The sequence below is a fragment of the Caretta caretta genome, chromosome 5, assembly GCF_965140235.1.
Source record: "Caretta caretta isolate rCarCar2 chromosome 5, rCarCar1.hap1, whole genome shotgun sequence".
Lineage (NCBI taxonomy): Eukaryota > Metazoa > Chordata > Testudines > Cheloniidae > Caretta > Caretta caretta.
In genome coordinates this window covers 58,623,757-58,644,290 of record NC_134210.1, presented here as the reverse complement: position 1 = coordinate 58,644,290, position 20,534 = coordinate 58,623,757, and the positions used below count along the sequence as shown (strand labels likewise).

The 20,534-nt window shown below is 39.9% G+C and overlaps 1 protein-coding gene across 6 annotated transcripts in view; it reads right to left on the bottom strand.

Annotated features, from left to right (window-relative positions):
- ADGRV1 (adhesion G protein-coupled receptor V1) overlaps nucleotides 1–20,534 on the bottom strand; it is a 416,951-nt gene that overhangs the window by 240,374 nt on the left and 156,043 nt on the right. For all 6 annotated transcript variants that reach the window (XM_075128570.1, XM_075128569.1, XM_075128566.1 and 3 more), the window contains 12 exons: nucleotides 19,445–19,583; nucleotides 19,169–19,354; nucleotides 18,552–18,784; nucleotides 16,787–16,935; nucleotides 15,127–15,328; nucleotides 14,553–14,772; nucleotides 11,597–11,836; nucleotides 7,395–7,544; nucleotides 5,761–6,234; nucleotides 4,818–4,964; nucleotides 2,913–3,084; nucleotides 2,363–2,498 (listed from right to left, as the gene is read on the bottom strand). In XM_075128570.1, the coding sequence (XP_074984671.1) occupies nucleotides 2,363–2,498; nucleotides 2,913–3,084; nucleotides 4,818–4,964; nucleotides 5,761–6,234; nucleotides 7,395–7,544; nucleotides 11,597–11,836; nucleotides 14,553–14,772; nucleotides 15,127–15,328; nucleotides 16,787–16,935; nucleotides 18,552–18,784; nucleotides 19,169–19,354; nucleotides 19,445–19,583 (2,448 nt within the window). The remainder of the gene's footprint in view (nucleotides 1–2,362; nucleotides 2,499–2,912; nucleotides 3,085–4,817; nucleotides 4,965–5,760; nucleotides 6,235–7,394; nucleotides 7,545–11,596; nucleotides 11,837–14,552; nucleotides 14,773–15,126; nucleotides 15,329–16,786; nucleotides 16,936–18,551; nucleotides 18,785–19,168; nucleotides 19,355–19,444; nucleotides 19,584–20,534) is intronic.

The window sequence follows — 20,534 nt, the reverse complement described above, 5'->3', positions numbered from 1 at the left end:
CATCACAGATTTCTCCCTTACTTTAAACCTTGCAGAAACTATTCCACAGATGCGAGAGAGTCAGTGGGGCAATGGGAGGAAAGTCAGGGTCAGGAGAACAGACATTCTCTGCATTAATGTCTCCTCTCAATACCACAGGGGTGTGGGGTGTGATGAGCTAGGAGTTGGGGCAGGAGAAAGAAGGAAAGAAAATGAATAAAGATGATCTGGTTTAGAGCGGTATTATTGTGGCATCTTTATAGTTTCTTAGTGAGATGTTGCAGAGGCAGCCTTGTACTAATTTAATTAATAAGTAGGAAGAACAATACAAACAACTTACTGGATAAATATAGGAACACCTTGAGAGGAGCTCAGTTATGTACTCAAATACCTTATAATTATTACTAATTAAAATAGTTATTTTAATTAACACTTTTTGTCCTTCTTTATTCATTCTCCAATTACTTTATTTTCTTTTTTCTTGACTCTATTCATTGATAGCTAATGATGGTGCTGTAGGGGGGGATGGAGAGGTCAAGAATAGCACCAGATATGGAGCAAGGTATTGGCCCCACTCTGTAGAGTCCAGCTGACCAGTCTGAGAGAGGCAGATGAGTATGACTACATGGCTGCACCCCTCCCCCAGCATTTAAGGCCTCTCCCCAGGCCTGAGTACCATGTTCCCAGGTGTCTGGGCTGCACCTACCCACCCTCTGAGTTACTGTGACTTGAATGCATCAGAACTGACTTTCCTGGTATATTGGGGATGTAGACATATCTCCACGCAGAGGAGAGAGGAAGAATTTTCTCTCAGTGTCTGGCATGGGGTAGGGCAGTTGTCAGTGGGCCTGCTCATGGGGTAAACCTGAGCATGGGAGTCAGGAAGGCTTCTGGTATTGTTTGTTATTTCTTGGACAGGGACAGGTATCTCAAATCTAGAATAGATTGTTGTCCACGTCTTCTTACCCTCATTCCTCAAACGAGAAGGGGTGCTGGTCAGTGATTCCAGCAGCTGGCTGGATCCCATGGGTGATGTAAGGAGGTCAAGCAGAGGGTGCTCATGCACTCATAAGCACTCATGCAGTCATGTCCTTCCACACTGGATCACTGTTTTCCCAGGGGGTACTGTTCATCTCAGTGTTATGTCAATTAAATAAAAGTTGCAGCCTGATGCTTAGACCTAGCCTTTGTGTGTGTGTTTTGTCTTTATTCACTGCATATCCAGGACAAAGAGTAGGCGTTGCCTACCTTTCCCTCCTCTGGACCAATCTCCTTTTCAGGTCTTATAGGCCTGAGCCTGAAAGAAATTATTGCTTGTAATTTTTTTTTAAGAGAATCAAGCAGTACTTTACACCCTCGCTGAGAGTCTTGCAATAACTTCCACTCACTTTGACTGTCAAAATGGGGTGTCTTGCAGCATCTTTTAAACTAGTGGTTCCTGTGGGACAGAGTCCTACAAATCAATGCACTGAAACTCACAAGCAGCCATTGATTCTGCAGCCTCAAACTTAGTAGTGCTAATGGAGTCTAGTTTAATTCAGCAATTTTAATTCTTTTCAAAACTGGTTTTTTTTGGAGATACCAGAATTTTATTTAAGGTAAGTGACTTTAGAGTAGGTGCAATTTGCTTCATTTTTTTCTCCTTTTACCTGCCAGAAAGGTTGTAGCAATGCAACCTTCCCATACACTGCACCGAAAAATATTAATCAAGTCTCATCTAACACCTCTTTGGGTGATGAGATGACTCACTCTCTATACATATTCAGTTTTTGACCTTTTGCAAAAATTGACCGGATGCCAGTTAAAACACTGCCAATGGTTAGACAGACCCACCAATACTAGTATGGTGTTTTTTGCTCATGTTTCAGTGCTTCACAGTATGGAGAAAGACATCCTTTGCACAGAGGGAAAGCTCTGTGGTGATAATTGGTGCCCCTAGGATATTAGGATGTATTTAATGCATTTCTCTATATTGTGGCCTTTGCAGAGGAAAATTATAGATTCCACTTCTCCTCCAGTTTCTCAGAAAATCTTGGATCCTCTATGCCTGTAACTGCCTTCACAAACATATATACAGATATCCCAGTTGTAGGCAAATTGTCCATTCCCCTGTTATACCCTACACACTACTACCAAGGAATTGAACTGGCTTTGCAAGAGGTTCCAGATTGATCAGAGCAGCCCTACCAATTGGTTCCATTTGGTCTGGAGCCATGGGTTCACCAACAAAGTTACCAAATCTTTATGTTGCTGATTTTTCCTTTTTCTAACTCAATTAGGTTTTGCACGGTTTAAATGTTTGTAATCAGATCAGAATTTTTACTGCATATATCCATTTGTTGGGGTCCATGCAATTAACCAAGGGTCTAAGTAATACCCTTACCTCAGGTAAGCTCCACCAGACACATTGCTGTACACTGATGTTAGATGGATAGCAAATGCCTCCCGTCTACTTAAGCTTGGAATAACATGAAATGAAATTACTTTGTTTTGTTCGCCATAAGAAAATGTAACATTACCTGGAGAAAGACAGAGAAGCAACAATTCACAAATTGTTAAACAGGAATCCTCTTTTTACTTTTGACCGTAGAGAAATGTGAGTTATCATCAGACTCCTGCTCTGTCTAGGGAAGTGGAAATCTGCATGACAAGTACAGCACCTTTTCTCTATAAAGCAGTTCTTCAGAAGTATAACAAGGTGCATATTGCACTAAGGAGTACATTATCTATGAAATGCAAGGTTTTCCTTATTCCAAAAAGAAACCTTACTACTCACAAATAAAAATCATATAATATACTTTCATTCAAACAATGATTTCTTATTAAAAAGGGAGCATGAAATGTGCAAAAATATTAGAGCAACAACTAAAGTGGAGTTAGTCAGACATGGAAATTCTGTAGCTCTGAGTATACTGTAACAAGAAAGTGCTCACCAAATCCAGGTGTAATGTTGCCTGGATGAACAAACTCTGGAATTAAATCAAGTGGGTATCCAGAAGTCCAGCTAACTGTTACAGAGCCATACACTCCTTTTCTGGTTATCACAGCTTCGCCTGTCCCTTCTATAATGTTTGTAAGTTGTAAAATGAGAGACTCAAAGCCAACCTACAGAAACATATAATACATCTTTGTTAGAACGATATGGGAATATCTAGTACTGCATGTATATACTGTATATATATTATATATATTACAGTAGCCATATACCTACTACACATGCATTTACCAAAGATTCTAAATTCCGGATTTCTGAGACTCGCTCATATTTTTGGAAATAGGTAATCAGTGTGACTTAGATTTCTGTGTTAAAAAATACCAGGGTATAGCACATGGTATCTATTCTTCATAAGGGAAAAAAAAGCTTCTTAACTCTCTTGGAGAGGAGCTATTATGATGCATGTATGCATACATACACAGACAGAAAATAAATGATCAACTGTGCATCTGATGAAAAGAAAGTCAATGCCAAATGACATTGCTCAGCAGATAAATACTTGTTCCAGCTATTTGCTTTGTTCTTCAGCTGAAGTTGTGACTAAAAGGGTTATTCTCACAGTCTAGAAGTGATAATATAAGTGGCATCCATGGGGTAGTAAACAATGCTAAAGGAAAGAACCATGTGAATAAAGTTAAATTATGAATTGAAGGAAGCAAGAGAGAAAAAGGGGGTTCAAGATAAGAGATCTAAAAACATTTAATATTAGCATCAATTGAATTTAAGAGGTAAGACAGTGACATGCTATTGTCTGTTTCCAGTATATTAAATAAGGGTAATTGAAGTAGACAGTACTTTATTATGGACCGATTCTGCCATTGTTTACTCCCATGTAATCTCACTAAAGTAAGTGAAAGCAGAATTTGGCTCAATACAACGGTGTCAAGCTTTATATTTGCAGTGTTAAAGAATGGAAGAAAATCTGCCTCTCTTGGTATAAGCTGCTTTTAGACTCACTACTTAACCTAAAGAGAGAATATTATCTGGACTCAACATTTTTCTTAAATTTCTTAATGCTTCAGATTTATGAAGACACAGGCATAAACTAACTGCAAACACATCTATTATGGTTCACCAGCTGTTTTCTACTTTCATATAGATTTATAGATTCATAGATACTAAGGTCAGAAGGGACCATTATGATCATCTAGTCTGACCTCCTGCACAACGCAGGCCACAGAATCTCACCCACCCACTCCTGCGAAAAAGCTCTCACCTATGTCTGAGCTATTGAAGTCCTCAAATCGTGGTTTAAAGACTTCAAGGAGCAGAGAATCCTCCAGCAAGTGACCCGTGCCACATGCTACAGAGGAAGGGGAAAAACCTCCACGGCCTCTTCCAATCTGCCCTGGAGGAAAATTCCTTCCCGACCCCAATATGGCGATCAGCTAAACCCTGACCATATGGGCAAGATTCACCAGCCAGATACCCAGGAAAGAATTTTCTGTAGTAACTCAGATCCCACCCCATCTAACATCCCATCACAGGCCATTGGGCCTATTTACCATGAATATTTAAAGATCAATTAATTACCAAAATCATGTTATCCCATCATACCATCTCCTCCACAAAGATAGATAAAACACATTTTTAAAAAGTGTGTCAAAAGTTAATACATTTAGAAACTATGTCTCTTGAATTTCTGAGGTACAAAATGTTTATCAGATCCTTGATGTGTACTGTACATGTAACAACTGGAGACGACTGTCAATCATTAAGCTGACTTTAATCATAAAAACAAATGTTAGCATCACCTAAATACAGTACCCAGGCCTCTAGTAACAGAAGTATCAGGAACTGCCCTCTAGTGGTAAGCTTGTTTCACTGCAGTCAGTCAAGTTACCTGAGAATTCGCAGCTTCCTCCGGAATGGACAGAGTAGCTGATTTTGCTCTTCCTAATATTATTTTAGGCATATAATTGGCACTTCCATTGATCAGGCTTGCATTGGTCAGTTCCAGAGTGAAATTCAAGCCCAGTAAGAGAAACACCTTTAAAGATACAATTTAAATTTTAAAAACTGGCAATTTTATTCAACTGAAACCAACAATATCAGCTGAGTTAAGGAGTTAAGTAACAGAAATGGTCTGCAGCTCCTTTAATGGTACCATGAACTGAGAAGCATTAAAGTGGCAAGCAGTTTAACAAAGATCTTCCTCAAAATCATTACACAAAAGTTAATACTGTGAAGGAAGGCCAACAGCAGTTTTGTACAATGTAAGCTCTTTGGGGCAAGGATTGTCACTTATTATAGGTTCACAGTATCTAGCACAATGAGCTCAGTAACAGAATGGGAAATGTAGATAATGAAGTAGGGTGAGGCTAGTGTATCTGCAGCTATGCACTTCGACCCACAAATGGGAGCATACAGCAGCTGTGGGGTACTTGCAGGTCTTGATGATTCAGTCTTCCAGAACCAAGCAGCCTTCTCCAGTAAATAGCCCATTCCCAAAAGCACACTTGGGAGAGGATTTGGGCCTACACAACAGAATCTAAAACAGAAAACATGACTGATACACAGAAAGGGATATAGGCAGAAGCTCAGGGATACACATCGCCTTGGTTTTATATTCCATTCTTATACTGAAAATCACATTTTCTTTTAACACAACTGTACATAAATAATACAAAATCCAGAGTATCAAAATTGTTTCTCTCTTTCTCTCCAACAGACACTATTTATCACCATTTAATGTCTTATTCAATGACATTTGTACATATGATGTAGACATAAATTTAGGTAGCAAAACGCTAGAGAGGTCTATCCAACTTAAGGACACTACAGACCTGGCTACTTATTGGCACTCTCTTCACACCAAAGCTGGCACCATCTTTCACCAGCAGACATCCCACTGTATTCTCAGGAGTGATTACTGGTTCTTCATGATGAGATGAGATTCGGTACTCAACACTCACATCTCCGAATGTCCCAGAATATCGAGTTATATTCATCTGAATGTGCCGGCTCAAGTCTCTCTCTATCAATACGGACTGCCTATCAGAGTACAAGGCAAACACTCCATGGGGGTCATCGTTTGCTAACACAGTGAATCTCAAAACTCTCTTGTCCTGATCCAAATCTGCTCCTCCTTCCACTGAAACCAGCTCTACCACATAATTCTCATCTACTTCTGGAACATCATCTGGTAACAGATGAATAATGATCTCCGCTGCACTCTGATTTTCAGCAATGGAGACAGAACCCCCTGTTGCAAGGAAGTCACCTGTAGTATCAGAATCACTACTCAGCTTCCAGTGAACCTGAAATAAGTGAAAAAACATTGTTTACTAACTTGGAACTCTCATACACTCAGGTACACAGAGCATAAGATACAACATTTAGCAAGAAAATAGAAATTATTTTATGGAAATATAAAAAAGAAACAGGCATAGTAACCTAAAACAGGACCACAATCTGCCTTCCCTCCTCCCACAACTTACCCTCAGTGACCTGAATGTGGTGGTAGTTGTTTCTGAATATCTTTGTAGGTTCACTTTACAGAATTTTTAGGCCTAATTCCACAGTTTGTTTTTACTGGTCAACACTCCCCTGCTGTTCCCTCTCTCAAGAGTCCCCCAGAAATTTTTCTCTTAAGAATGACAAAGTACTTAAAAGTACAAAATATAGTTCCTTGAGCACTGCAGGCATACAACATACCAAGTGTACTCCAGGTACATACGAAGTGGGCCAAATGTTCTTTACTGTAGGGTGCACAATTTTTTTTTAAAATCTTTCTCCTCTGTATAGAACTCCAGCCAAATGAGAACAACAGGAAAATCCTTACCTCTCCATCAACATCAGATACCTTTTAAAAAATAATTTCCACAGTTGGTATCCATTATATAAGATACCGGATACTTTTTAAAAAGAATACCAAAATATGATTGCACCAGAAAGGGAGTCCATGATATTATGCTACAAACAGCTTGCTGAATTCTGAAGAACTTCAGGAGGTAATCCCCAACTGATTTAATAACCAGTGTTGATCACTGTTCAAAGCACAAGGACCCAATTCCCATCTGTTGTACGGCACGCAGCTGTCTGAGAAGATTGGGTCTATGTTGCTCCCTTTCTAAGAAGGTATCACTTTATTAAAAAATGCATTCTACACCATTCTCCTATCATAAGAATAGGAGAAGAGAGAGAGAGAGAGAGGAGAGTGTCAAAAAATAAGCATGGGTTGTCACATTTTGTCCAATCAATATAGAAATTGGACATGACTTTCCAAACATGAAATATTAGGGCCAAATCCCTTGTTCAATTATGCCAACTCCAAAAGAAGATACACGAACACTGTAAGCAATCAAAAGACTTTCTTAACACAGGTCTAAATTGTGCCTGCTCTCCTATATGCATTCTAATGGACGAAGACTGCAGATTATATTGTTTTTAAGTAACCCCAAAATGAGAGTCAGAATACCATTATGTTCCCCAGAGTGCCTTGGACTCGTTTGATGAAAAGTGTAATATTCTCTGGCCCTTCCAAGACTGATGGCTCCTCATAGTGCTTACTAGATAATGATTCAGGAGCAAACTGCACAATTCCATTGGGATCACCAAACTTCTGTATCTAGAAAGCAGCAAATAAAATATGGGTCAAGAATACATAATGAACTATCTTATTTATAGACCACTGGGGAACTCGATGCTGGATTCAACAACTCACAAATCCATTAACCCTCCACCATCCTGATTTTCCCCCAACAAGTCAGATAGTACAGTAGCAGCTGAAATGGATATTGTATGAAAAGAAAAATAAATAGCAGATAGGAGCACCATGAGACCAGAGTAAAATGGTCTGGTGTCAAGACCAAACACGCAAAACAAACAGGCAGCTCCACTAAATCTACATAAGACCAGTTGTTCAATGGAAAAATGCTATTTGTGTCACAAGGAAGAATCAGTGCATTACAGTGGATTATAAATTGAATACAAGTCAGTAATATGATGCTGTCAGGAAAGAGGCAAAGCTCTTGGTTTGTAATAATGAGAGGATGTGTAAACAAAGTCAGGTAATTAGTCTGTTCTGCTCAGCACTACTTAAAGCAGCACTGGTCAAGCCTCACTCAGTTTCAAACAATATTTTTAAAAAATGACATGAATGATTTGGACAGACTTCAGAGAGCAAAGGAAATGATAAAAAGTTTGGAAAATAAATCCTATGAAGAGAAGTTAAGGGATCTGAGTGAGTTCTCTTCTGTTGTGCCAGAGCACAGAAAAAGGATGGGAATCCATTATCCTCTTTAGTCTAGAAGGTCAGAACAAGCAGCTTACTGGACTTGCAGTGCAGCAGGCAATATTTACATTAACTATTGTTGGACTGGATGGCATCTGTAGTGGGATACAGAACACTTCACCTCTAGGTTTCTGATTCTCACCTTTTAGTGTGGTAATTGAAGTTAATTGATTGAATGGATTCAATCCAGCCCCTAGTGAATAGGAGCCACAACACATACCAGAATCATAATGGGCACTCACTGGCACTCTAGTCTGCAATCTCAGCAGCGGCACCAGTGATTTAATGGCTTTGGAGACTGAACTCCCCCTTCTTACTACTAGAGGTGGCTTCTCCAGATCACAGAAGAGGCATTTTGGTGGACAGGGCCAGACAAATACTAGAGCTAATTATTCACAGAGTAACAACTGGATGAATAATATGCATTGCATACACAAACACAATATTTAAACAGTTCTATTGACAGGACAGTGTGGAGAAGCTAGATCGAACACTGCTTGCGCTATTCCTTTTCAGTGAATAAGTAGAGAATTTCAGTCTCTGGATATCAATATCACATTTTAAATCCCATCTTCCTGTGTCCCTCCCCCTTCCCCACACAATCAAATATTGGCGGAGGGGGGAATTATTATTATATTGGTCGTTAGGCCCTACATTTTAAAGGTATTTAGGTACCTGAAGACACACATAGGTGCCTAGAGGAATTTTCTAAAGTGCCTAGGTGCCTAGCAACCATCAAGTTTAGCTATGATGCAGATGAGAGTGGGACAAGAAGTCGAATAACCACTGGCACCATTACATTTTTTAAGATTCAGATTAAAAGTCCTTTTTCTCAGTGCTTGATATATTTCAATTACCTTTTTGATTTTATTATTATAAGGCCCCTTGAGATGTTTGTGGGATAAGGTGCCCTCAATAATTGTACTGAATTATATACTCTGTTGGATTTGGGAAAAATTACTTACTGGGAATTTTGTTTATCACAGTCTTCTCTTTGTACATCCTGCACACCACTAGTAATTACAGACAGCATTAGGACTCCACCTACCAGAAGCAAGGAGGCAAGAGACCTGACAACCAAGGCTTATATATAAGCACTAATCCATCAGCTATCTTTCCAATTGGAGACTTCCAGAGCAAAGTAATAGACAGTAAAACCAGAGGGGGAAAAAACTCCCAAGTGATAATCTCCAGAGAAAAGGGGGATGGATGTAGGAAGAAAGTACTATGGTGAACAGAATTATCAGTGACTAATTTTCCCTTATCCTATGTCCCTCTTCTTTCATCCTACTGAACAGCAGCAATCCGGGACAGTGTATGTCACTTAAAGGGATGCTTGGCACCCTTAGTGACCAACAAATGTCAGCCAACAGGGACAGATCCAATTAATAATGCCAGATGACAGTGTCAGGAGATGACCTAACAAATTCCAGAGTTAAATGCTTCTGAGTTCTGAGCCTGTGAAGTTGCCATACTTCAGACAGAATGGCCTGATCATATGCTAATGGACTACAATATCTGATTGACTGAGCCACTGTGGTCTCAGTGGCAGTCTGTCCCTTGTAGCAACCTTTTAAAAAAGACTTAATTCTTCTGAAACTGGAAGTACAAAACAGGTAAAACTTCAGAGCTTGCTTGTCACCTACGGAGAGAAGCTTCCTCTCCTGCAATGGAGAGATCAGATCACAGTGTAACTAAAACAATCCATTCAGTGATATGAGTCTCCAGAATAAGCTTGGGGAGATTCAAAAACTGTCCTATTTTGAAAAATAATGGCTAATAAGGAGAAAAACAGTCAGCAGGCACAGATCTTTAACTCAATATGTGTAAGGATGAAGAAGGCATAGATCTTTAACTTTGTGTGAGAAGGGGTTGGGAAGCACACGTAGAGAGCATGTGCATGTCCCTTAGGTAGACGTTCCACGCAATCCCATAAAGATGAGGGTAGGATTATATTAAGAGAGTAATTATCTATAGGTCCTGTTGAACGTTGTGCCATGGGAAACACAAGGAGGAGAGTAAACTTTCACGGCATCTGACTGGTGGGTAGAAGTTACTGTAAAACTGACAATAACAGAGGTCTTCTGGAAGTAGAGAAAACCATGTCATCCTTATTCATCTGTCCACATTCCAAGGTAAAGTTGCAAAAGGAATTCACTCTGGATTAATTTGCAAATTAATCTTCTAATTCCCAGACAGCTTCCCTGAACTACTTAGAGATCCAATAATAAAGATGTCTGTCCTATTGGTTAGCATTTATTTAGGAATTCTTACCTAAAGTCCAGAACACCTCTGGGGATTTTTGGCTTTCCATAGTAAACCTGGAGTAGGAAACAGGGACCAAGAACCTACCAAGTCTATCCTGACTTGGTTGATGGGACCAAAGTACCAAAGTGGGAAGCAGGACAACATTTTTGAGAGACATTTAGAGATTGAAGCCTTGCTCCAAATGTAGGCTCTACTTTTGCCACAGATAGAATCTCCCATAAGGAGTTGAAGTCAATTCCAGTCCTTGGACCTTCCCCGATATCATTTCATTCAAGAGGTAAGGCTTGGACTAAGATGTGCAAAGGGACACATGCAAGGGGGTGGAATGGGAGGCAGTAGTAGTATATGGGAGTAGCTATCCCAGGATCTGAAACTCCTTTGTTTTGGCTTTGCACTTTTTGATGTCACATATGCAGTTTGTCATGCCCACTACTCTCTCCCCCCACAGACTGTCTGAGGGCCTTTCTCAGAGGATGAGATTTCTGTCAGGCCAAAAAAAAACCAGCCAAAAAAACAGGAAGCACTGTAGGGTGATGGAACAGAGGCTGAGGAAAAAAACTTGGTCCTGGGGGAGGGGCGGCGTAATTCTGTGCAAAACCTCAATGCACAGCTCTGAGAAGGTTGTTATGTGAGAAGGATGTATTTCCCTGCTGGCTGTTCATAGGATTCTCCCCTCTCCTGCCAGAATCGCTTTAAGCTGTGAAGTCTCTGCAGCAAGGATTTTTCCTTGCTACCGTGCCTCTCCTTTCTTCTCCCCCCATTACCCATACTTTTTATTCTTCTGTAGCTGGATTTCTTCTTGCTTTCCTTTTACATACAGAAGCTGAAAGAGAAAAGAGGAGGATAGGGAAAACACAGAATGCAAACTAAGAATTTGGGCATGAGGTTCCACTCCATACTTTCAGTTCAGAAAGCTAAGACAACTGGAAGGGAATAGGGCCAGGTTGGTGCTGAGATAACAGCCTTGATTCATGGATCCTTTACCTCCTTGCTTCTATAATACTGTTGCTGGGTAAGACATGAGACGAGGGAGTGGAATGATAAACTAGGCAATCTGTTGGATTAAATTCAAAAACTCTTCAGAAATAATCCTCAAGGGAAAAAAAGTAACAACTTACTATTAGGGTAATGTTGGTAGCCTTGGGGTCTATTTCTGTTTCACCTTTCACAAGGCTCAGCCTAATAATGAAGATCTCCTGAACTTCAACTTCTCCATGAGGGTAGATTTTCAGACTAATAGTTCTCAGACCTCCTTCTCCTTCTCTAAAATAGAATGATCCATTCACAGGGTCACCAATGTCACTGCTCAGGGGGGACAATGCCTCTTCTGAATTGGGTCCTAAAATGTCCCAATTAATCTGTGGAAAATATTAGTTTCAAATGTAGAGTCGCGTCAATTTAATAACAGCCTCACAACAAAGGGAAGAAGTAACGGTGTAACCCAATTATACTATCCTAAGAATCAGTATATCTGGTATGTGATTATACAGTCATACTATACTGTTAAGAGAATGGATGGCACACAACATAACTGTAACATCGGACTCTTCTCTCTAATCATAATATTTTCTAAAAATTAACCTAGAGACAGAAAAAAGAGAAACAGTGAAGAGTTATTCTGACTATTACTTTAAAAACAAAACTTCAAAATTATGGATGTTAATAAACAGAAAAGAATCAAAACTTTATTTTAATGAGCACACACAGGAAAAAAATTATGTATGTTATTAACTTTTATTACTGTAGAACCCAAAAGCTCTAATCGAGATTAGAACTCTGCCCTGCCACACCTTGTACTAAACACACCAGATAAAGTCTTTGCCCCAAAGAGCTTGTACTCAAAGTCCTCAAAATCCTGCGAAGACTCATGTACGTTCTTAATTTTACATTGCAAATAATAAAGCACCTGTATCTGGACAGGATTTGGGGGCTAATTTAATGTATGACATAGGAAAAGAATGTAATAAAAATTAGGAGGAAAGAAAAAGGAGGACAAGAGTAATATTATTCAGTTTATCATATAGCTATACTGCTTGATAGCTCCAAATCAGTTAGAAGTGGAGTTTTGTGGCTTTTTTGTGTGGGGAATGTTTGTCTGGGTTTTAATCAGGGGTGAAAGTAACTTAAAGCAGTGGTTCTCAAAGCCGGTCAGCCGCTTGTTCAGGGAAAGCCCCTGGCGGGCTGGACCGGTTGTTCACCTGCCATGTCCGCAGGTTTGGCCAATCGCAGCTCCCACTGGCCGTGGTTCGCCACTCCAGGCCAATGGGGGCTGTGGGAAGGGCGGCCAGCACGTCCCTTAGCCCGCGTCGCTTCCCGCAGCCCCCATTGGCCTGGAGCAGCGAACCGCGGCCAGTGGGAGACGTGATCAGCCGAACCTGCGGACGCAACAGGTAAACAAACTGGTCCGGCCCGCCAGGGGCTTTCCCTGAACAAGCAGCAGACCCTTTGAGAACCACTGACTTAAAGGACTTACCAGTATGCCAGAGTCCTGAGTGGGGCGTGGCCTCAACCGGAAGAGGCAATTTAAAGGCCCCAGGGCTGCAGAGGCGGCTGGGAGCCCTGGGACTCAGGGGTGAATTAAAGGGCCCGAGGCTCTGGCCACCGCAGAGCTCCAGGCATTTTAAATCCCTGCTGGAGCCCGGCTGCCAGAGCCCCGGGCTCCAGCCACAGCGGGGATCCCCCGCCCGAGCCCCACTGCCAGAGCTCCGGTGGTGCTTTAAGGGTCCGGGGCTTCCCACAGTGGCAGGGGAGCCCCGGATCCTTTAAAGCACCGCCCAAGTCCCGCTGCCGGATCTCCAGAGGTGATTTAAATGGCCCGGGGCTCCCCACAGTGGCAGGAGCATGGGCCTTTTAAATCACCATCGGGAAAGCTGGTCCGGTCCAGCACAGCATACTGGCTCTTGCCGGTACGCCGTATTGGACCCGACCGGCTTACTTTCACCTCTGGTTTTAATTATGTAAGTATAAGTAAGTAAATAAAATAGGTCATCCCCAGCAAACATCATGGCGCAACTGGGTAATGAGGCAGGATTTGAAGGAAGAGAGGGCAGTGGCTTAACAGACTAGTCATTGGAAAGAATTCCATGTGTAATAGGCAGCATGGAAAAAACTGATGTGTTTAAGTTAAAATCATATCTGATCATTTGCTGTAATTAAACCAATGCACATTACTTTAAGAGTTTTATTAAGGTAATGTTTAAATGATGGGATCTGAAATATTTAGGAGAAGAGGATGTACATTCACCATTAGAGTAAGTAATTGTTGTAAACATATATGCTGAAGGAGACAGGGTCTGATCATTCTGTTACACCAATGTAAATGAATGTAACTGAACGAAATGTGTGAAACTGATATGAGAGAAGAATCAGACACACTTGCTATTTATAGTTCCAGAGAGAAGTCAACATTAAACCGTTATTCTGCCCCCCAATAAATGGCAAGGAAAAACAGTCTTCAAGTTATGGCATAGGACTGGGAATCAGAAGACATGGAGCCACATACATGCCATTGCAGCTGCAAGGGGTTAGGGAGAATTCTCTGAACAGGAGCAGCAGGACTGATGTAAGTGAAACAATGCTGCCTCCCTTCACAAGCCCTGATGAATGGAGGCAGGAGGGGAAGTGCTTGTAGTGCTGAATGTTGAAGGGGGCTCTGGGTACTGTGCAGCATGTAAGGCAGCCCTCGACAGGTGGCTGTAAGTTTGGGGCTAGATTCTCTTCTAAGTTTTATTCTCAGCTCTTTAACACAATTCTTGTGTGACCTGGGACAAGTCACTTAATTTCTTGACAACTCAATTTTCTGGTCTTCAAGCAGAGGGTAAATAAAGAGATAACATCTACTTTACAGTAGTTTTAGTGGGGTCGAAATTCATTCATGTGCATAAAGTGCTTTGAGAGCCTCAAATGTAAAGTCCTATGGAAATGCAAAGTAGTAATACATTATTGCTATTATATTTTCAACCTATGAATTTAATAAATTACATACCTTCCTTCTCTCAACATGATTTTATAGAGTGAAATTATATCTTATTTTTATTGAAAACTACACAAAATGCTTTGAAAGGCAAGGCCTACCTGAGTTTCTCCTATCAATCCTCCAGTTCTTTCCAGCACCAAGGACAGTGTCAGCAAGGAACTGGGGTTTGGAACAATAATTCGGCTTTGGTTGAGGAATCGGACAAGTCCATTAGGGGAGTCGCTCTTAGCAATAGTGATTTGACTCACTAGGTGGAGCCCAAGGACTGCTCCTCCGGTGGCTCCTATCAGCTGGATTTCAAACTGCTCTGCAAACTCCCTGGGTCAAAGAGATCAGAGTCTTTAAAACACTAACAAACATGGAGTAAAAATAAATGCTGAAAATCTAGTAAGTTGCCTTGTTGATTGCATATATGCACTATTTTAAATGTACATGAAGCAATGAATGTATTGTTGATTATTCCTTTTCTTTGCATAAACCTAAGATCTGAAATAAAGGTAATTCAGTGACTTGGTAGCAGCAGCCAAGGGCTGTCCTAACTTCCTGCACACTCCTTGGTTTGTTCTCTTTAAATCAAAGTATAAGTATGTACCATGCAATGGGCTAAAACTGGATTTCTAAACAATTATAGGGTAACACATGAATAACTAAACAAAGATCCAACACCATTACCTTTCATCATCATCTGTAATAGAGACACTGATAAAACTCTGGTTCTGGCCATGATGAAAGATGACTGAGTTATTATTGACACTGTAGTCAATACCATTAGGAAGTGCAGAAATACTTTGAGAGAGAAAATCAGCTGTCACATAGCCATGAGTTCCACGCTTTCTCACTACAGGAATCATGATCATTCCAACATCCTCTTCCACTGCAAGAGTAATTCAAAATGACCTACTGTACAATAAGAGCGCATTTTTCAGAGTAGCTTCATAAACTGTACATGTAAATGACCATTTAGACACCCAAAATAGGTGATTATACACTTATGTGCCCATTGTACTCACAAGGGCATGAATTGCTCGGGCAATTGAGCCAACTGCTTCTAAAAATTGGCAACAGAGTGACTAACAACATTATAATATACATAAATGGATTATCACTTGTTTCCCATAAGAGAATTATGTGCACTTTCTTTAATCAGATATACAGAGAAGCTTTGAACAACATCCAGCTGTCTTATGTTTCTAGGTTCTCTTTTTTTCCCCTCTCAGGTTTTGACACTGATCAAAATACATGCACATTATTTTAAACTTTAATAACTGAATCAATAACAAAGAATACAATGCTACACTCATTATGATTTGTCAGTTTACAGTTCCCTCAATAGAGAATTTGTAGATTACTTTGTAAAGTACAGTATGATAATTATAGCAACTATTCATGATCTTCAGAGAATATGTAAAAGCAAATGCATGCCCAATTAATACGGTGAATGAATAAGAATCAAGGTAGTCTTAAGACACATCTTAAACAATATAAGGCTTTACCAATTAATAACATCTTGAACTGAACTGGACCGATAAGTAAACGGCTAGCCAGTGCAATGCACAAAACTCAGCTGTAATATACTTTAGACTACTTGCTCAACTAAGTAGGGAGGCTGCCACATTTCACACTAGCTGAAGCTTGTAGGGATCTTCAAGAGCAGTCTTAAATAGAGCTTCATATTGCAGTAATCCAATGTAGTGGTGGCGGCAAAGATACGGATATTTTCAGAGATTTTACTTATTACTGAAGATATCAAAGGCCAGATTCATCCCTGGTGATCCTCTATTTATTTCTCTGGAGCCATAGCTAGGATTCATTTACCTCAGTATGTCATACAAAAGTACACCATAACGAATACAAACATTTGACTGTAATACATGAGAAGATAAATAATAATCATAATGGTAATACTTTGCTCTTCTATAAAACTTCCCATCTCAGGATCTCAAATGTTTTATAATTGCCATTGAAATAAGCCTCACAACACCTGTTCTAAGTAGGTATCATTCCAGATTGCAAAATATACCAGCCCAGGCACAAAATCTACATGCCTTTCCTTTTCTATGATGACTGATAATGAAAAATATAATACTATTTCCTTACTCCTTAAAAAAAACACTTCCCCCAGACAGGTGAGCAAACAGACTTTTGCAAAACTGTATTCATCCTCGTTTACAAAGGCTGAAAGCAGGGAATGAAGCTCAATCACTTACCCAAGAACATACATGAAGCTTGTGGCAAAGCCAAGAATAGAGCCCAGAAGCCTTGACCACCAATCCTGTGCTGTAGTCGCAAGCCTATCCTTTAAATTGCAGCATAAATTTAAACATTAACCTACCTTGCAGAGTGATATACCACGGATCAAACTCAATGATGCCCTCTGCATTGTCATTTTTCGTTATAATGATGTGAACTGTGGAGATGTTTCCTATCCCAGGGGGCTGGTCCACTTGCAGTCCATTTTCTCTAACAGCAAAATCAAATCCACTTGCAAGAGCATGAGAAGAAAATAAAGATATGTTAGCTTTTATAAAAAGAAATGGGCTCAATATGCCTGTATGTCATTCTGTAGACTCCACAAGTACTTTGGTTCTTTTACAATTATTGTCACAACCCTCCCAGCCACACCTTTCAAAAGCAGAACAAGTGCAGGACAGAGTTGTTTTTTTCTTCCCTGAAAATGAAAGTCTCTCCATTGTCACGTCTTTCCAATTTTATTTGCAACCAACTTCACAAACCCTTGGGAAGTACAGAAACAGTAACCTGATTGTTCTGTGAGAACAGACAGTGACAAAACTATCTATTAATGAGATTATACCCCAAGAGATAAACCTTAAAGCCCTGAATCTACAAAGGCTCAAGTGTGGACTGTTGCTTGTGGTGTCTCCCATTGTTGGTGCATAGCTTCTGTGAAATATTGTGTCATAATGATCAGCACTTGTGGATCTCTTTTGGGATCAGGGCCTAAGATTAGCATGCCCAGTATGGACACCAGTAGTAGAAAGGATCAGCAAATTTCCTGCAGAAGAATATGATGAAAATCGTACAATATCAAAGTTACAGAGTATTGACAAGACAAAATTTAGTTCTATGCCAAGAAATTCAGTACAGTTGGCAAGTATGCACTAAGTGACAGAGGCCAAATTTAAATCAGAGGTTGGAGGGGTAAAGCTTTATGGAAAAAATATCAGTTACTGCAGGTTTTGCAAGGAGTGATGAATTTGTGGGATTTGCTCACAGAGAAAGCATTCTTCACAGGCAAATATTTTATATTTCCATCAGCCGGGAGAGGAGTGTTGAAGGTCCAAATCTTTGAGTGTATCGTTTTGTTGTAAAAAGCTTACAAATTATAAAATAGTTAATTTCATAAGCTTTAGTCTGAGGTTCCTATATAGTAATATAACATACTGAAAGTAGATTTCTTGATTGGGATGAAACAATCTTTGGTTCTTAGTTCTAGGCAGGATTGTATCTAATTTATTTATACTTTTTCAATCAACAGTAAAGAAATGATGGACTATTTCTGCTAAAATTAAAGATATCTCTTTTTTGCCATTTCCTCAAAAATATCCTCATATTATATTAGAGATGTTCATACTTCCCCAAGTATTGTAACAAAAGTTACAATTTTGTAGTTTACAAACTATTTTCTCCCTTTCAGTATATTACATTAAATTATTTCTTGCCTCTTCAGAGATCTGCAGCATTTACCACCCATTCTATAAACTTAACCCTAACTGAATAAGTGCATTTCACCTTCAAACAGGATATTCCATTTTCCTCACTATGTAAATCTCTACACCATTTTCTTCTGCACCTCTCTGGAATATCCAAAAATAAATAGCTATTAAATTTCTGTGATACCTACTGAGTCCTCACTTTAATCATTAATCAGTAATTTATTAATGTAATAAATGTTGGAAAAATGAGGGTGTCCCTCTATTTATATTTGATCCAAATCTCTATTATTACACTGTTAGAAAATAAGCTACTATATCAGAGTAAGAATCAGGGATTTACTGCAGTGAGATAAGATTCTATATACATAGTTCACTTTTGGGCCTGTAACTAATCTTTTCCTCTGCAGTGAAATATATCTTTACCTTCCCTGGAGCTCTACTTTGGTAATAGTTATTGAAAATTCTTCAGGACCTTCAGGAAGGTCATCATCATGGATTTCAACTGAAATCCTTTGAGTAGTCTCATCTGGCTCAAACATAAGCTCCCCTGACGAGGAAGTGAAATCCATGCTCTCCTCTGCAGTCCCATTTAATATCCAATAGCAGAGTTGCACTCGACCATAATACCCACTGGAACGGACAATAGTGATGTTAACCTGAGGGAAACAAAAAGCTTAGTTTTAACTTTTTGCCTTTATTTTGTGTTATATATGCTTCTAAGAACACTATTCTACAGACATCACATCAATTAGTTTTACTAAATAAAACCATTAAATAAATTAAATATAGATTAAATACAGAAATTGAATTAATCACACAACTCAGAAGAGGCCAGCCACTTCAAATATCTCTCAAAGCCCACCACACAGAATCACACATTACACTGTATTGCACACATGCAGAAATAAAGTCTCAGCTATTTATTTTTAGGAAATTGGCATCCACTGTACATAGATAACGACAGCTACCAAAAGCATTAAAAATTCACATTTCAGATTAATTCCTCCATTTTTAAGGATTTTAATCTTTTAACTCAATACCGATTTTTCTTCTTCTGTTGTCTGAAGAGTTTCCTGTGAAAATGCAAATTGCCCATAGGGGAAGTCACTAGCAACCATGGTGATATTTGCTATGCTAGTAGACTCATTTATGACTCCTCCATCACTGACTCTAGATAGATGAAACTGGTAGTAACTCTTCTCTTCAGGAAGGTTATCATCTATAGCCTACAGAAAACAAACAAATAAAGCTGAGCTCTACCATTAACTACTAACAAAAAGAGTACTGGAATAACCAATGCTATAGATCTCTCTCACCTGTATTAGTATAACAGCTGCAGACTGCCTATCTCGCATTGTCAAGGTCCCTGATATCTCAGCAAATTCCTTCTGTAGAGGGGGAGTTATATTCCAGTACACAGTGACCTCCCCAAAAATCCCTGGGCCACGTACTAGGCTGTAAGTAAGAACATATACACATTGTTGTGTTTCCTATACATGTTTTATTTTATCTGTGCAAGAGATGGCTGGTACTCTGCCTAGGTTGTTATGAATCTGTGACTCAGCCAAACATTATCAGCCTCACTGAAGCTTGAATTTAATATAGCAGGTCACCATTACAATTCTGACAATGTTATCTCTGCAAGTAGGTAACGGTATTGTAGTATTTGCAGTATTGCGTATACTAAGCTTCCCTGATGTTGGGAGGGGATCACTGGCTGCCTCTCTAGAGGAGGAGCAATAGCTCAGTGGTTTGAGCCTTAGCCTGCTAAACCCAGGCCTGTGAGTTCAATCCTTGAGAAGGCCATTTAGGGACCTGGGGCAAAAATTGGGGATTGGTCCTGCTTTGAGCAGGGGGTTGGACTAGACGACCTCCTGAGGTCCCTTCCAACCCTGATATTCTATGATATCTCTTTACCTGCTTTGCAGTAGCACAAAGCAGGCAGAGCCAGGGCTGAAAATTGAGTTCTCTGGGTTCAGCTGTGCCTTTTAGGAAGCTGAGATGCACAATGGAAGGGAAAAAGAATGGGAGCAACCTGTAGGAATTTTGCCTTTGTAAGGGATTAAAGCCTCCAGAAAGACTCTACAGAGAGTTAAAGCGGCAAAGAGTCCTCTGGCACCTTATAGACTAACAGATGTATTGGAGCATAAGCTTTCGTGGGTGAATACCCACTTTTTTGGATGCATCCGACGAAGTGGGTATTCACCCATGAAAGCTTATGCTCCAATACATCTGTTAGTCTATAAGGTGCCACAGGACTCTTTGCCGCTTTTACAGATCCAGACTAACACGGCTACTCCGCTGATACAGAGATTTAAGTTACTTACTGCTCCTTTAAAAACCTGGAGATAACACTTCTCCCACTACAGTCAACCTGGCAAACTGCAGGGCAGGGCAAGATGCTGG